This window comes from Lissotriton vulgaris, chromosome 1_1 (assembly GCF_964263255.1).
Source record: "Lissotriton vulgaris chromosome 1_1, aLisVul1.2, whole genome shotgun sequence".
Classification (NCBI taxonomy): domain Eukaryota; kingdom Metazoa; phylum Chordata; class Amphibia; order Caudata; family Salamandridae; genus Lissotriton; species Lissotriton vulgaris.
In genome coordinates, this window is record NC_141685.1 from 1389540982 (window position 1) to 1389556538 (window position 15557).

At 43.0% G+C, this 15557-nt stretch overlaps 1 protein-coding gene across 1 annotated transcript in view; it reads right to left on the minus strand.

The window, feature by feature from the left end:
• Window positions 1-15557, minus strand: part of PTPRZ1 (protein tyrosine phosphatase receptor type Z1) — a 652698-nt gene that overhangs the window by 323649 nt on the left and 313492 nt on the right. Inside the window, exon 3 of the mRNA XM_086966862.1 lies at window positions 3720-3899. Coding sequence (XP_086822988.1) covers window positions 3720-3899 — 180 coding nt within the window. The remainder of the gene's footprint in view (window positions 1-3719; window positions 3900-15557) is intronic.

Here is a 15557-nt window from a genome sequence, read left to right on the forward strand (position 1 = left end):
GCATATACTCATTGAGTAGCCCACAACTTCTCCGCCTTTGAAGTCATATTCAGGCTTCCTAACCACACCTAATCTCCTCTAGATGATATATTCATAGCCCCAGCCATTTGCATGAGCTCACATGGCCCCCACTTATGATCCAGCCAACTCCCATAAATCTAACTTACTACAAAGACACTGGAGCAAACACATAGAATCATTTCATTGAGAGCACAAGGCTAACCTCAGTAACCAGCATTGGTCAATAACCGCTGGAATAACCCACCGACACTGAGATCCGCAATAGCGTGCTTCTCTCAGTAAGTGCTTCAACACCTTGTCAGGGTTACTAAGCCCTATATAAGACCAATTACAATGCGCTTCACTGCTGTTAAAGCACATGACTAATTGCCAGCACATTCTTCAGTTGCTGACGCCTTTAAAAGATTAATATTCAATTTCACCGCAAGAGTGGGCAATACTTTGAAAATGAGGTTCCTCGTGCTATATCTTACTTTAAATTGGATATTTTCAGGAAACTGGCACCTGGTGAGGAGTTCTTCAGGATGCCTTTCCAGTAAGACCACTGGAATTTAGGCATCCAGGCTAGATTAACTAATACTGAAATCACTTATAATGTTGATTCTATGTGAAATGACAGTAGAGAGAGAAAGAGAATAATAAAGGAAGCACAAGGTAAACACTACTGGTTTGCAGACCATCACACAACACCCTTCAGAAGGTGGCTATTTCAAAATAGGTACACTTTAGAATAGTAGCACTAACATTCTTAGCCAATGCCAGGGTTAAGGGAAAATTACTCCTTCCTATTGAAGAGGGTGATGGTTGGTTGGGAAAGATGCAGATAGGTGTCTCCCGATTAACTGGAAATGTCTCCCCACCCCAGTTTTGAACAGTATGTTGGGGATGCAGTCACACAAGTGCATACCTTTTTGGGCACAAAAGGGAATCTTTTGCACTTCTTTCCTGGCTATGCAAAGGGCACAGACATTTAGCGAGGAACTGGGCTAACAGCATGGTTATCTGATCCAAGAACTGCTGGCAAAAGAGGAAGGATTGGGGTCCAGGATCCAAAAATCTAAGAAAGGGGAGAATGGATTTTTTTTATGTGTTGGGCCCATCATTTACCATTCATGTGTTCGGCCCTTCTTCTCTTAACTTTAAAAAATCTCTCCTCTTCATCTTTCTATAGTGCTTAATTCAGTCCCATCCTATCAAAGATGCATTCTCTTCCACTGTATGTTTATTGCAAATTATATATTTGAGCCTTTCTTTCTTTCTTTATCATTTGAGTTACAAGTCGAAACTAAATATAAGCCATTCTGAAATTTATTTTTCCAAATTCCACAAAAATGATTTGCTTAACAAATTCATTTTTAATTTATATGTCTAATTTATCTGTTTGGTCATTTGTTGTGTCTATATTTTCTCTGCTTTTCTGTGTTCTTCCTCCTGCGCCTCCTAGTTGATCCACACCTCAAAAACAATGGGTTGATTTCTGAGGTGCTTTGGATATTCCATTTTTCAAGTTGTCATCACTTGATCTAGTTTCAACTGATGATTTACTCTTTTCCATTACCCCTGTTTGTTTTTTACGTGTAGTAGGAGTCTTCTTGTTAACAAAACCTATCCACTTATACACTCTGTCTAATTTCTAATCACATTTGTGTTGTATGCCTTTGGGGCATAGGCAAGCCTTGCAAATAAAACAGCTGCTGTTTTCTGGACAGAATCTGCTCTCCCTATGCATAACAGCCAGTCGAAGGAAAGGTAGGGTTTATGATCCAGCACATATTGAATAAATGCATATTAGATCTTATTTGATTAATGACTCAAGAAATTTCGAAAGAAAATGCTGTGGAATAGAACTTCAGGGGTCCATTTTCTAAAACGGATCTTAATAAAGCAGAAGGAGACCCCGATACCATGCTAAAGAAGTATAGCTAGAACTTTAAAAACATAAATTAGGGAAAGGAAAAACTGATATATACATTAGCTCAGATCAGGAGCGATGAGTTTCTTGGAGAACTGATGTCTCAACATGGCGTATTTCTCAAAACACCAACATCCACTCCACACAGACCACCAAATGACTTCCAATTGCCCATTGACTTGTGTTTTACCTGCATTTGCTGCCCCTGCACCATCTCAATAGAGGTCTGTTACTTTGACCTTCTAAACAAACAAGACTGTTCTGCTTCTACCCTGCTAGTATTCTAAGGTGACACAGAATAGCCTACATGTATTGGCCCACCACCTAAGAGACCTTCAGACTCCATAGCAGAGACTATCAAAGTAATTCCTTATTAGACATTATGACTGTTATTCTGCAGCAGGTGGCTGATGAACATTTCAAGAGTTTCTTAGATCAAGCAGAATTTTTTTATTTCAAACCTTAACTCTTTGTGTTCCTTTTTTAGTCACAGATGCCCGTTTAAAAAAGTTTATCTTGCTCCTGCCTCGTCTAATACTTTGTGGGCTGCACGGCAGCCACTGGGTCCAGAACTTGAAATATTCCTCATTCCTTCATTGGTGCTTTTCTGGAATGGTATATTCAATAACCAGGTTGTGCTCTCATTGATGGGCCGGGCGCCAGGCTGCTCCGCTCATGCCTTGTAGCCGTCCATGGACTCTTCTAGTGGATGTAAATGTAGTGTATTTTGTAAAGCGCACAGCTGCCCCAACGGGCGTCCCTGCGCTGTATAACGCTGTGGAACCCTTCCTGGCTCTCCCTGTGAGATCCCCCTCCTGGGCACCCCCAAGATGAAGCCAGGCATCCCAGTGTTGTAGGGGCCGTTGTGGTGATTAAGCAAGCTATTGCCCAGAGTTGCAGAGTGGAACCCATGATTAGAGTAGGCGCCGAGGCGGGAATTATCCAGTCCGCGGACATTGAGGCCAAGACCCTGTCGCGTCGGGACTTGAACCCTGGTCCCGGGCCTGATCTCTGCTTCAGAGTCTGCCGCTCTAACCAGTGAGCCACACTTCTCCATATATATACATAGATATAACCTGCCTAATGTCCCTATGCTTTATGGCATATCTCAAGGACTCTATCTACAACCGTCTACTAGTGCCCCAACCGTGATCAACAACACGCCTGAACACTAAGCACCGGGTACACTGCTAGAATATGGAATTAGTAATTTGGTCTCTACACTCTTTACTGCCCTTCTAAACTTACCTTTATCTCTATCAATGAAGACAATGAATTCAACTTCTTTGCTTCTTATGCATGTGCTTCAGTTATTTTATTGTAGTGTAGTGCAACTTGTTGTCTTCGCTTTCAGGTGTTTGCTGCTCCCTTTGCATGCACTTTGTTTCTCTGTAGGCACATTATCGTTGGGAGAATTTGTTCCTCAAGAACCAAGGAGGGAAACCCTACAGAACCTCTCCAGGAGGCAATGTTCTGGTTCTTTCTCCATGACTCAGGGTGCCTGTCCTTCACGTGGCCCAACTCAACTCCAAGAGGACTCCAACATCCATTGACCCTGAGAGCCCAGACATCTGCAAGCCCTGCTATCTATGAAATGCACCCCCTCACGCCTATCTGGACACGCAAAGGATGATCGTGTTTTATAACATGCAGCTGTTGTTGTTCTCCCCACTCCTCTGCTTTCAGGCAGTCCCTGTAAATTGTAAGGATTAACGCATGACACAGTAACACGTCAGGGCATGAAGCTCATGAAAGTCTAGCACAGAAGGCACAAACGTGCTCTGACCTGTCTTGCCAGTATTGCGTATGACTGTGTCTCCCGAAGACTCCTGGTCCCAGCCTTGAAAGTTGAGCTTTTTCAGGTTCACGCTCACTTGCGTAAGATCCTCATCAATGTTGATTGGAGACTGTTTGGCACCGTTGCATGCTGGGTATTTTTTCACCCAGTTTTTTTGGTTTAGCGTTCCTGCAAGAAAAAAAAAACATGCTGTTGGTATATACATGAGCCACATGAAAAATAAAATAAAAGCAATCAGTGGACACACACCTGCGATTTAGCAAAGGTGCATGACTCAACAGTGGTCCGCGGAAAAAAACTGTGCATGCTAATAAGCTATGTTACAAGTGTATTCAGGCCTCTGGGAAACGCTAACAGTGAATATTAACAGAGCTTGAGCAATAATCTGAATATGTTACTTAACATATGGCATCAGAGAGCCTGATTTACCAAAGAAAAAAGGCTAGACATGAAACATTTCCATCATTACAGAGTATAAAAAGCATGATGCAACCAAGGAGACAATATCAGGGCCAGATTGGCCATTTAACTTATTAGGCATTTCTGCCTAGATGCTGGAGGTATTGAAGCTGGTTTGTGAGGGCCAAGGGCTGTTATAGGCCTGTGTAAAGAATCTCCAGCTCCCCAAAGGTTATAGTAAGAGCCTCTGTGGGGCTAAGGGAGTGAGTGGAGTGGAGTGCATGAGTAAGTGGAGTCAGTAAATGGAGTGCATGAGTGTGTGGAGTGGTGAAGTGAGTGTGGCTAGTGGAGTGTTTGAGTTAGTGCAGTGCATGAGTGAGTGAGTGAGTGAGTGGATACAGGGATTGGAGTGTGTGAGTAAGTGGAGTGGTGTGGAGTGCAGTGCATGAGTGAATGGACTGTGTGAGTTGAATGAGAGTGTGGAGTGCATGTGTGAGTGGAGTGGAGTTCATTAATGAGTGGACAATGTAAGTGGAATGAGTGAGTGAGTGGAGTGGATGAGTGCTGGAGTGAGTGGCATGTGTGAGTGAAGAGAGTGCAGTACATGAGTGGGTGAAATGGGTGGAGAGCATAGGTGAGTGATGTGTGTAGGTGAATGCAGTGTATGAGTGGACTGAGTGTGTGAGTGATTGGCATGCATGAGTGAGTGGTGTATATACATGAGTGGGGTGAGTGGGAGTGTATTGAGTGTGTGAGCGGAGTGCACAGAGAGGTGAGTGAGTGGAGAAAACAAGTGGAGTGCATTAGTGAATAGAGTGAGTGAGTGAAGTGCATGAGTGAGTGAAATGCCTTGGCGAGTGGAGTGAGCGGAGTGTCTGGTGTGCATGACTGAGTAGAGGGAGTGGAGTGTGTGACAGAGTGGAGTGTGTGAGTAGAGTGTGTTGGTCAAAATATTTTGTCCGGGTTGTTTTTGACTCTGAATAATATGGTGTATGAACACCAGCCCACAAGCAGGGAAACATCAAAGGGCAGAAACAGCAGTTCCAGATTAAGGAAACAACAATTGTCATCACTGGCCCAGAACAGCAATCTACACCCTGGAAAACAGTACAGTATACAAACTGAAGTGGACAGCCAGAGAATAAAATAGCGTAGGAGCAGAAGTACAAAGGAAAGGATATTGTATACGGTATAAACTGTAAAAGGCAGGAGCACAGAGCACACAGAGAAGTACAGATTCAATGAAACGTTACAGGGTGCAAATAGAACCATACAATCAGGAAGATACAGCAGGGCACAAACTATAAGCCAATAAATCGGGCAATGTTACAGAGTCATTGTACATGTATCTTTATAGCACTTAAGGCCCCTGATCAAAACGAGATAAACCACAGTGATACACAACATCACAGGGTGCAAGCTGTAGAATAAAACCAAAGAAACGTCAAAGTCGGCAAGCAACCGCATGTAGCCCGGAAATCACCACAGGGTGCACATTGTAGCAAACAACAAGAAAAACATTACAGTTCATGACTAGTAGCACATACGCAGAAAATCTTTTTTGAGTACAATCAACAATGCACGGCCAGGGAAACGTGGCACAATCCGCAGTATCGTCTTAGCGATTTGTGGTGCCCCGGGGCTATGCCCATCTTGTTGCCTCCTGTTTAGAAAAACTTCGAATTTGCCCGTTTTCTGCAAACGCAAGTTAGTGTGATGTCAAACAATACTGAGTTATACATCAAACTTTCAGAACAGGGTCACACAAATACAGGAAAAAGATCTCTAGCCCGAGGGTCCTGTGCATAGAGGCACAGAGGCAGAGGTAGAGGTAGGCCCAGAGGCAGGGGTAGAGGTAGAGGTAGAGGTAGAGGTAGGCCCAGAGGCAGGGGTAGAGGTAGGCAGACAGAAGCAGTCATTGAGAAAGGTGAGCTAGAGACAGAAAGATCACTTCCCTAGGGACCCTTGGTAAGTCGGGGACTTGCCCCCATGCCTTACCAGGTCTCTGACAAGCAATAATACTCTACCAGGGAAAGCTAACACTATACAAAAGGCAATAACTAGTCCAGTAAACAGTACCACACAACAAGAAAAGTAACGCCGGTCATAATCAATTGTATACAACCATGAAAACATGAGTTGGTACAAAGAGCATTACACATCCACGTAACCAGTAGACTGACTCAACTTGTTACGAAAGAGTGCACTACCTGGAGACATCACAGAGTGCAGGGTTTGGAAACAACACAGGAGACAAACAGTAGTACAAAACCATAGAAACAGCACATGGTATGAACACTAGTACACGGCCACGGAATCATAAGTGTGCTAAAAGAACTGAACACACAGGTAAACATTGCAGGGTACAAGCAGAAATCAAAAACACAGGCAACAACAATAGTGCACAGCTAGGACTACTTTACAGGACTTGGGCTGCAGTACACAAGCAAAGAAATAGTGCAAACAGAAGCACATAACCTAAGTAGCATGAAAATGGACAACAATTGTGCACAACCAGACAACATAGGGTGTGAAGCGCAATACTAGTACAGAACTTGGTGAACAATACTGCACACCAGAAAAACATCAAATGGTACAAAAAGTAGTATACAAAGAGACCATTTTCACAGAATACAAACTCTTTTCCAAAACTAGGGAAACATCACATGGTAAGAATTGTAGTACACAACCATGGAAACCTTGCAGGGTACACATAGTGTTATGCATCCAGGAATGCATAACAGGATACAAACAGCAGAGAAATGCTTCCGCGAATGATCAGTGGATTCAAACTGCTTTATGCAACCAGTGAAACATTACAGGGCACAAACATACCCAAACAGGTAAACAACAGTAGGGCACATCCAGAGAAATATCAGAGTACAAGCTGTAGTGCACAGACAAGGAAATATTACAGTGTAGGCAAACAATCAGGGAACGAAAACAAGGTACAAACTGAACTGCACTGAGTCCAAACAGTATTATACAACTAGGAAACCATAACAGGATAGCAATGCGCAACCAGGAAAACATCACAGTTTGGAAAGAGCAGTACTCAACAATGGTAACATCAAATAATACAAACAGTGGTGCATAACCAGGGAGACAATACAGGGTATGAACAGAAATAGCACTCCTCAACCCAGCAAGCAACAGAAGAGCACACTACAAATATCATATCATACAAAGTGTAGTGCACAACTAGACAATCATCAAACTGGATAAAATATAAAACAGAATTGGAGAACCATCACCACATGGTAAGAACTGAAGTATACAGCCAGGGGAAGCTAACAGGGTAGAAACAGTATTATACAAGGGAAACATGAAAGGTTCCAAACAGTAGACCAACGAGGGACACATCACATGCCACAAAGTGTGCTACACAGCCATGGAATCAGCATGAGGCATGATCATAGGTTCAAAATCAGAGAAACATCCCAGGATACGAATAGTAAGTAGTACAATCAGTGGCGTAACATAAGTCCCTACAGCCCCTCGGTGCGGGGAGACGAGCTCCAGGGGGGCCACTCAGCAAAAGTGGTAGGTGGTAGGCCGGGGAGGTAGGGTAGGGGTGGGGGTGGGGGGGGGGGGGGGTTGGCTCTGTGTACTGTGCAGGAGGACCCTCACCTTTTGTTACGCCACAGAGTAAAATACAAGGAAAGCGTCACAGGGAACACATTACTACAGAAACATGAAAATCTTGTATAGTACAAACAGAAATACAAACGAAACACTGCATGGGACACTCAGTGTACAACCAGGGAAAGATAGATGGTAGCAACAGAAATACAGGACAGTAGTATACACGACCAACACATTACAGGGCACGGGATTTGAGTACACAATCGGGGAAATATTACTTGCTACAAACATACATATATAACCCGGGAAGCATGACAAACGGAAGTATACAAGGAGGAAAACCTTGCAGGTAATCGACAGCAATACATAATCCATTAAACAACAGTACAGTTTACATACAACAGCAAACAATCAGAGAAACATTACAGGATACATGAACAAAACACAACCCGGGAAACAACAGTAGTCCAAAATCAGAGAAAAATCAGATGATGCAAAAGGTAGTACAGACCTAGGAAAATATCAGGGGGTGCAAACAAGAGCAAAACTAGGAAATCATCACAGCGCACCAACTGAGGTACACAATCGGGAAAACCTTATAGGTTCAAAACAGTATTTAGCCACCAGGGATAAATCCAAGAAAGGATACAAACATAAGTACAGCGCCACTGGAGCAGCACAGGATACAAACTATTGCACAAATCCAGGGGAAATTACAAAGTATAAAAATGATCACTTCCTCAGAAACATTAAAAGGTACTTTTGAAGGACACAGGCAGGGAAACAATACAGAATAGAATCAGCATCAAACAGCCAGAAAAATATTACAGAGTATGAAGAGAAATACACAACCCGAGAAAGGTCAGTATTACACATATATTCCAACACCAGTGGTTGCAAACGACAGTACATAACCAGATAAAATAACCTAGAAAACAACCGTTTTAGACAAGCAGGCAATCACTACAGTGAATAAACTGTATTTCGTTGCAGTACCAACGACACAAAGCACACACTGCAGAACACAATCAAGGAACATTACAGGATCCCAATAGGAGGTCCCAATCAGGGAAAGATTACCAGATACAAATGCTATGACATACCTAGGGACCAATCACAGGGTACGAGCTGCTGTGCAGAGGCAATGAAAGAATTCTAGCCAAAGACCCAACAGAGATGCTCATGCTCGACCTCGCCGGTTATTAAGATTGAGAAGGCATTTCAGCCTGAAATGATCAACACGAGCCTCACGCTCTGCCTGCAACATCCTTACAGAAATAAACATTGTAATACATACTGAATCCGACGGCAACTCAACAAAAGAAACCAATGCATGTTACAAAAAACCTTTTTCAGCCAAAAAGTGCAAAGTCCCATGCCTGGAAAAAGAATTGCTTTACATAGAGGAGTAATTTAATACAAATTAATTTCATCCTCTGATACCCTCCGTTTACGCTAAATACTTAAGGAAAATTAGCCCTATTTCTCACCCACGAGACAAAATAATTCGGCGCCATCGTGATTAATGATTTGTCAACTACCGAAAATAATATTCATATTTAGCTGTTCAGTCTCCACCTGGACTGTACTTGGCACTCTAAAGAGGCTTTTATTTTAACATTAAATACATTGTTTCTTTTTCAGACTCTGACATCTTATATAGCTCATGGAAACGATCTAATCCTTCCTATTTTGCTGGAGATTTAATTTAAACAAACCAGATTTTTTTTAAAATGTGATCAAAGTTGGAACCTAAAGGGAGCAGATGCATTTTTCGACATAGATGCTGCCAAGCGAACTCATCAACATTTCCGATTTTTCCAGACATTCATTGCATATGTCTTAACTATTATTGGCTAAGTTTTATTCAACATGGCATCAATTCTTAAAATAATTTATGGATGACAGTCGTGAATATAAAATTCTAAGGGCCCTATTATGATGTTGTCAGGAAATCTTCCTGATCAAATCGGTTTGGAAATGGTTTCTGACCGACTCGGATCGGGAGACCCCGACCATTCGAGTATGATGCATCCGGATGCTTCCAGATACAATTTGGTTGGACTCCCAATGACATCTAAGGGAGCCTTTGGGGCACATACATCAACCTAAATACCTATAGCAAATGGGCTGATTCGCAGAATTGGCCCCTTTGCAACCGGTATTTAGGCAATTGGGATGCATCAACCCAATACCCATTCGCAATATAGGTAATTGCAAATTTTGTGATTAACTAAATTGCAAATGCTTTTAGGGAATCGCAAATTACGATTGCCTATTTGGGATGCATCAAAGCCTTTCCTAAATGCGACTTCGCATTTAGGAAATGCTAATTACCATAATCTGCAAGTTGATGGTAATTGCCAAAAATCTGAAAAATACACAAAAGTGCTTTTATCAAAGTGCAACATGAGCATACATGCCAAATTTGGGGGTGCATCAGGGTGGCCTTTAAGGCCCCCTAGCACCCTTCAACTTGCATTTGTAATTTGCGAGTTCCTATTTGGTACTCGCAAATTGCGAATGGCTTCCTATTCATTCCTATGGGCCTCCAGGCCAATAGGAATGAATGGGAAGGCATTCCTTAATAGCGAATCGCAATTTGCGATCCGCATTTGAGGAATGTGTAGCAATCGCAAATATTTTTGCAAAACCTACATGTATAGGCAATTGCCATTCCTTAATAGCAATTCCTTAATAATAACTATTAAGGAATCGCAATTGCCTAGCTTGATGTGTGTGCCCCTATGTTCCTAACTGCATCGTAATCTGGCCCTCGGTCAGGAAGACACGTTCCCGATCCGATTCGGAAGGAGCAAATGCTGTTAGGAGGCCTTCCTAACCGCATCATAATCAAAATTCTGTGTCTTAAGAGTGTATTATTTAGTTATTTCTTTGGAATTATTACCTGATGAAGGACTGACTACTGTAAGGGAGAGACACGTTGACTGGCCCGTGACATAAAGTGATACAATGGATACTTTGGACATTCCAGATCACTCTTTCTTTGTAATGCATAGTGAAGGAAGTGTATTCATATACATATGAAAATTTGAACACAACAAATAATCAACATGTAGGAGTGTTCACCTTTATATTGATGGACTGCACAACTTTGAAGTGCCAGCCTAATTTGACAGGGACCCCAGGGATTCACTTTCAATCTGTTAGAATTTTTTTTATAAATGGTGCATGAAGCTGTAAAACACAGGACTTTCAACTTACACTCACCAATTTTGACACCACAGGCAATAGAGTGCAATCTTTTACCCAAAAATGTTAAGCCCCTATTAACTTGATGTGTCAGCTTTACTTACTTCTGCATATATCACAATGGAGAAGCTGGAAGAAACTTGTGGTGTGACGCCAGCAAAGCTGCTTTTATATTATTGGAGAGTAATTTCTTTTCCGAACACAAGGAGGTTCTTTTACTTGAGGAGCTGGAGTCACGGAGATTACACTACAAATACAGGGCTTTATTTATGAGAAGTAATGCATTGCTGCGTGAAAACAGCAATGTGTCACTTCACAGTGCGCCCTCCTTGCGACATTATGGATGCGTCATATTTACTGTATGATGCATCATGTCGCAAGAAATGACAGATACATCAGTATTACTGATGTATCTGTAGGGGCAAAACTGATGCATTGTTGGGGTGTGTCTGAAAACGAACGCGACTACAGCAATGTATCCTTTCACATGGGCAAGCCCCACGTGAAAGGGCCTGTGTCAGTCTTACGCCTGCTGTGATGCAGGCGTAAGATATTGAGGAAGTGCCGACCTAGAACTGGCGCAATGAAATCTGATAGAGTTCACTGACAACTTCTACGTGGCTTGGATGCGGGGGAACGCCCACCATGCATGCATTATACCTGACGCAAGTATAATTTTGTGCAGGGGTTTTCAAAGTGACTCATCTGCCTAGATGCGTCACTTTGTAGATAGGGCTTCACATGGCACAAAAAGTGAAGCACCGGCGGCGTAAAAGTGTGGCAAGGGCTCATAAATGAGTCCCATTGTGTGATATTGTTCTTGTGATGGAAAATTAAAGGACGGTGCACAGAGATAGACAGAACTGCAAATGTTTGTCAATACTCCCAAAGTTATGAATTAGTTCTTCATGCAATGTTATCTCCGTGGAAACATCCCCTTTCCTGTCTCCAAACTACACTTCTGATTACAAAAACCAAGGGATACCAGATGAATTTGTGGTTCAAAATACTGGATTTGATTCAACAAAGAGAGCTATTTGTGAACTGCAGTTTTATTTACATGTGCAAAACATTTTGACTTTCAATTCCAAAGTGGTTAGGGCGACTTTCTCCCTCCTGTTCATTATAGACACAGTTTTCAATTCAAGATTTTTGTTGGACAACCGAATGTACTTGAGATGTTGTAGTCTTGCTTTGCTTTTATCCAGCGAATTAGAAAGGTACCCATTAAACAGGTAAAAATATTAGGACTGTAAATAAGTTCTATAATGAGCTGGTTTGAGGTGGTCACTCGAAGAGTGATCAAAGTATAAACATCAATGTTTCTGTTTACATTTAAACCTAGATCCTTTTATAAGCTAGCCTGTAGGTCCTCCATGTAATGTATAATTATTTCGAGGACTGGGGAACTTTCCTATGCTTCCAGGTGATTCTTTAGTCTGAAGTTAAGAAGTGGGTAGTCAAAATGCATATTCTGTAAGTAGGGACCAAGTAGACACCAATTCTTGCCAGTGAGTTATGCACTGTAGAGAACATTATATGCCCTTAGGCCCTGATTATGTTCAGTCTGAAAAAGCCTACAATATTTAGTGAACCAGATATACTCTCACCAGGGCTAGCTTCAGGGCGGTGCAACTGGTGTGGCCAAACAAGGCACTGACCTAGAGGGGGGCATTGACCTCGGTGCGGCGGGGGGGAGGCTGCTGCATATAGCAAACATGTATGATTTAAGAGCACCTGCTGCAGAGTTCCTTGTGTGACCAACTTTCAGGCAGAAATAAAAATGTCATGATAACTTTTGTGATTGTTGTCTTGTACCAAATCTCTAGACTAATTTATACCTTGTTTTTTTGGGTAGTTGGCCTTTTTGATAAATACCGGCAGCTGGTATCCCACCTTCTGCCCCATTTTTTCCAGAAATAACAGTCTATTATCCCCTTCATGTTAATTGTTCATACTAATATATCGATAAGAGAGGCTTCATATCTGAGATAGTGACAGCCCGCCTTGATTCATATTGAGTTGAAGTACTAGGAGTTTTACCCTTGAGGCCTTCTTACTCCACACTTGGGGGGCCATTACGATGTCAGGTGGATCGCCACCGCCTTGGTGGCGGTGGCGACTCGCCCGACATTCATGCCTGCCCGCCCGCCACCCATTTCCCAACCCCAAACATATTACTATGGCGGGGGGGACCGCGGCGGATGTAAACACCGTCCGCCGCTTTTCCGTCCCGGTCACCTTGCGGCCGAGACGGAAAATGTTTAATATGGTGGCGGTGTCTATTAGACACCGCCAGCCATATTATGATGGGCTTTCAGACATGCCTTTCCGTGGGGGCAATGCCGCCACTGAAAGGCTTGCGGACACTCCCTGCGGGGGCCCGTTGCGGGCCCCCTGGGACTCCGGGGGGTGGGGGGTGCACATGGGGGGTACCTATGGTTCCCCCGCATTTCAAAGTGCAACATGGCAGGCACCGTGCGGTGCCTGTCATGTTGTGCTTTGAAATGCACAACGTGCATTTTTACCATTGCGGCGGGCGGCGCTTTCAGCACCGCCCGCCACACTGGCGGGGGCATCCTAATTGCCAAGGCGGGACAGCCGCTCCTATGGCGTTCGGTCCCGTTTTGCACGGGGATGGCGGGCGGGCAAAGTCCGCCCGCCATCCTAATGGGGGTCAAAGCGTCGAAAAGGTGCCTCAAGTTCTTTAAAATAAGCCTTACTGATTTTTACAGGGACATTAGAAAAAGAAATTCAACAAGAGTAAAATTGACATTTTAAGAAGGGCTACACTACTTACTAATGTAAGGGGAAGCAATGTCCATTTAACCAATAGGTTGTTGATCTTCCTCATCAGCACCTGATAGTTTAATTGAAAAAGCTCAGAATAGTGATTCGTTACATGTACCCGTAAATAGCTAATCGGATTAAGAGAACTAGCCTACTGCTGAAGGATAGAGGGGAGGTTACTTACAGAGGTATTAAATAACAGCAGTTCTGTTTTGCTCTAGTTTACTTTGAATCACCTGATCATTTAGAACTGCTTAAACGCTTCCAAAATTGTTTTAATGTTCTGCTCTTCTAGTATAAGGTATATAATGATATCATCTGCAAATAATTTTAACTTTGACATCCCTGCTATTGGTGCGTCTATCCATGCATTTTACTATATCCTGACTGCCAAGGGTTCTATTAAAAAAAGTAAATAAAACTGGGGACAAAGGCCAACCCTGATGCGTCCCCCTGTTTATATCAACCATTCCTGCTAGGTCAGAATTCACGAATACCTTTGCCTGAATCCCTTCATAAAGATTTCAGAGCATTAAAATAAATTGAGATGGAAAACCAAACCTACTTAAAACATTTAAAACAAGCATTTACAATGCAATGGTCTCGGCATCATTAAAGGTAGAGCTATTGGCATTGCTCATGACATTTCTTTTTTCTTTTTTAAAATCATCAATAAATGGCATTGTCACTTACATTGCCAACAGCTTAATCGTTAAATACATGGCATTGTCACTTACATTGCCAATAGCGTAATCGTTAAATAAATGGCATTGTCATTTACAATGCCAATAGCTACACCCTACACAGAGCCACCCTCACACAGACAGAGCCACCCACACATAGAGCCACCTACAAAAAAAATAAATGGCATTGTTATTTACATTGCCAATAGCACAATCAGGGGGGCAGAGGCAAGAACAATGGCACAATCAGGGGAGCAGAGGCAAGAAAAACTAGTGCAATCAGGGGGCAGAAGGCAAGAAAAACAAGTGCAATCAGGGGGCAGAAGGCAAGAAAACGAGCACCATCAGGGGGGCAGAGGCAAGAAAAATGGCACAATTAGGGGAGCAGAGGCAAGAAAAATGGCACAATCAGGGGAGCAGAGGCAAGAAAAACTAGTACAATCAGGGGGCAGAAGGCAAGAAAACGAGCACAATCAGGGGGGCAGGGGCAAGAAAAATGGCACAATCAGGGGAGCAGAGGCAGGAAAAACGAGTGCAACCAGAGGTCAGAAGGCAAGAAAAACAAGTGCAATCAGGTGGCAGAAGGCAAGAAAAACGAGTAATCAGGGGACAGAAGGCAAGAAAAACGAGTGGGAGGACGGAGAGTCAAAACAGTGGAACTGCAAAAGGTGCTTTCTGCGTGGGCTTCCACTGGGGTGCTGTGCGTGGGTGTGTGGATGTGTGCGTGTGTGTGTGCGTGTGTGTGTGTGTGTGCATGTGATTGACGTATTGATGTGTAGAGAAACTGTGAGTGTCTGTCACTAAGTGAAGAGTGTTTTGCACTCGTTGCTATGCACGTGACAGGTGAGAAATTAGGTGAGCGCAGGAAAGTGGCTTTGTAATTAAGACAGAATGTATGAATGAGAGCCAGGTCTCTCGAGTCTAGCTGATGGCTTAGAACAATGCCTTGTCTGCATTTGTTGGTTGCTTTGTGGTTGGAGAGTGAGGAGTTTGCTTTTTTTTAAGGGCCTCATCAGAACAGGCTGTAATGTGGCGCCCAACCACCTCTTCTTTTAAGACTAGTGGCAGCGTATTATTTCCTCTCCGGAATTCACGTAGACAACAGGCACGGGGCTGCAACACTTTTCTGGCAATTCGCATGGTTAGTGTAGTACTT